This window comes from Triticum dicoccoides, chromosome 2B (genome assembly GCF_002162155.2).
Source record: "Triticum dicoccoides isolate Atlit2015 ecotype Zavitan chromosome 2B, WEW_v2.0, whole genome shotgun sequence".
Classification (NCBI taxonomy): domain Eukaryota; kingdom Viridiplantae; phylum Streptophyta; class Magnoliopsida; order Poales; family Poaceae; genus Triticum; species Triticum dicoccoides.
The window spans coordinates 774,778,005-774,780,881 of record NC_041383.1 but is presented as its reverse complement, the minus strand read 5'-3'; the positions used below and the strand labels follow the sequence as shown (position 1 = coordinate 774,780,881).

Below are 2,877 nucleotides of genomic sequence, written 5' to 3'. Positions count from 1 at the left end.
GCTTTTTCAAAGTACGACGGGATTGTTGGAACTTACTGCCAGCCTTGGAAGTCGATGTTTTATTCTTGTATATATACTTAAGCACAGTGTATCGCCTTTGTTTTCATTTTCATATTTGTGCTTGTTCAAATATTACTTGGCAGTATTGATTGAACTTTTCTTATGAGAATGATATAATATTTGGGGGTTGTTTTGTATGTCACTTCCATACCTCCATGAGCAGGCTAAACACTGCAAAGTGAACTGTTATGCAGTCTAGTGCATAGCAATCAGGACAGTACGTAGATCTTGTGTGTGCAAGTAACATGATGCAGTACGTTATTGGTTTATAATTTTCATAGATTTCCCCCCAAGATAAAAACAAAAATTAGCTGAGAAAAAAAATGGGAAAGAAGAAACAGGAGTAGTAAACTGAGAGATGGAAAAAAAGCACAAGGCACACTATGTCAGTGTGGACAGCTAGCTGCAGACATGCGCATTGTGGAGGCGCGCATGTAATGTCCAACGCATCATTTAACCATTTCAATTTGTAATAGCTAACCACATCTGCCACGTGGTTGATACCCTGGCCCGGAGAGCTGTTAATAAACTAGCCAAAGTCAATCTAGCTAAGCGGTGTGGTACTAATAACGAAAATACTACGCACCGCGGCTCGAGCCGGAAACTACGCCTCCGCAGTTGGGCCACATCACTGTTGTCTTTCGAGCGTCCAGCTTAGCTTTCCGCACTGAGCCAGGCCAGGCCCAGCAGCGGGATAGCAAGAAGAAAACAGAGACACTGCGCTATTTTTGAGGATATGGGCTGGAATCGGTCTACCGAAGCCCATCATGCCGCTCAGCCTGCTTCTTCCCCGACTCCGTCCTCTCCGAGAGCAACTGGTTAACGAGCGCTGCTCCGGGAGCCTCAACGATCAGTGCCACTTGGCGTGCTCTCAGCCATTTGCCACGTGTCGCGCTTTGGGCTTCCTATGGATTTTTTTTCGCACGCGTTTTCGGCTTTTTAAATGTTTTTTCGGCTTTTTTCAACGTTTTGGTTTTCCACCGGTCTTCCTTAGCTTTTCGATAAAAAAGTTTTAAAATTTTTTTGCGTGAAAAACGCGTTTTCTGTTTTTTTTTTCTTTCACGAGAGTCATGGTTTTGCTTACGTGAGAGGCACGGGTGTGCTTTCGTGAGAGTCAAGGCCGTGCCTCTCGGAAACTGAAAAAAAATGCATTTTATGTTTTTTTCTCTTTCGTGAGAGTCACGGTTTTGCTTTCGCAAGATGCACGGTCGTGCTTTAGCGAGAGTCACGGCCGTGCCTCTCCGAAACGAAAAAGACGTGTTTTCTGTTTTTTTCGCGAAAGTCACGGCCGTGCCTTTCGGAAATGAAAAAAAACATGTTTTCTGTTTTTTTTTGCGAGAGTCACGGTTTTGTGTCCGCGAGAGGCACGGTTGTGCTTTCGCGAGAGTCACGGTCATGCCTCCTCGGTAACGGAAAAAGAACGTGTTTTCTCTTTTCTTCCTTCCGCGAGAGGCACGGTTGTGATTTCTGAGAGGCACGGGCGTGCCTCTTTCGGAAAGGAAAAAACCCGTGCTCCCGGTCAGTTTTTTCGTTCGGTTTTTTCACGAAAAAAACCTTCATCAAAACCTATCAACATCGGATCTAGTTTTGAAGATCTCGATGCGAGGAATCTAACGATGAAAGCGGTTCGAGATTTGGACGCGCAGTTTGGGAGATAAAACGTTTTGAATAAACGAATCTACGAAAAAAGGGAAAACGCTCAGGTTACGACAAGTGGCGCACAGCGTGTGCGCCACTTATCGCAACCTGGGGAGTTGGGAGTGATCTTTGCAACGAGTATTCCTCAATTAGTGATTTTGGTCTTCTCCGCTCGCACGCACGCACACACGGCCAACCCCACAGGAACGACACACCCCGTCACTGTCCACTCGCAGGCGGCGGTCAGCAGACGTGAACATACAAGTGTGATGTATATAGCTTCGGAGTTGTCCTGCTAGAGATAGTCACCTGCAAAAGGAGAACAAGCATGCCAACGTTCCTTCTTCATGCAAGTCTGCTCATGATAAAACGTACTCTTCCTTATGCGTCCTCTAGTTTCTTCCCACTGAAATGGGTGCAAAACTGCAAACTAACAATGAACGGGTAATCTTTGTTCAGTTTGCTACACAAGCCCAACACACGTTTCAAACATAGCCATATCAAACAAAGATGAGCGGTACTCCATTAACCGAGCATATTTTTGCAGGCCTGGGAACTATGGAATCGTCGCGATATTGAGGAGCTTCTTGATGAAGAAGTGGGCGAACCTGGTAAGCTCTTGTCAGCACTAGCCAGGTGCATCCAGATTGGCCTTCTCTGCGTGCAGAATTTGCACCAATCACCTGAGGAGGACAGGCCTGCCATGTCTGAAGTTGTGGCAATGCTAACCAGCACTGACTCACAGCTCCATTTACCAAGTAAACCGATTGCTAACAGGGCACCTGGCCCGAGCGTACAGCTAATCTCAGATGACACCCCCGGGCCGAGCACCATCTCTCGCTCGGCACATCCTGTGGCAAATGCAGTGTATGATTCGTGATCATTTCGGGCTGGGTCCTTCCGGTTTGAGTGCCTCACCATTCCTTACGGCTTCATTGGGACGGTGCAAGCGAAATAAGCCTTAAATTTACTACCAGGCGGGTACTTGCGTGCTGAAGTTGATGTTTTATTTGTGTACTTTATTGAAAAAGGCTTTCGCCCCATTTTATACTGGACATCGCCTTTCTTTTCCTGTCTGAATATGTGCTTGTCCAAACTATGACAGAATTTTTGGAACTTTCTTATGTGAACACTGTAAAGTGAATTTTTATGCAGGCCACTAGGCCGTGCACCATTCAG

General features: G+C 46.2%; 1 protein-coding gene across 1 annotated transcript in view; it reads left to right on the top strand.

Moving 5' to 3' along the window:
* Window positions 1-2,578, top strand: part of LOC119361372 (S-locus-specific glycoprotein BS29-2-like) — a 6,288-nt gene extending 3,710 nt beyond the window's left edge. The window contains exon 5 of the mRNA XM_037626614.1: window positions 2,246-2,578. Within this exon, the coding sequence (XP_037482511.1) occupies window positions 2,246-2,578 (333 nt within the window). The remainder of the gene's footprint in view (window positions 1-2,245) is intronic.
* The last annotated feature ends 299 nt before the right edge of the window (window positions 2,579-2,877 follow it).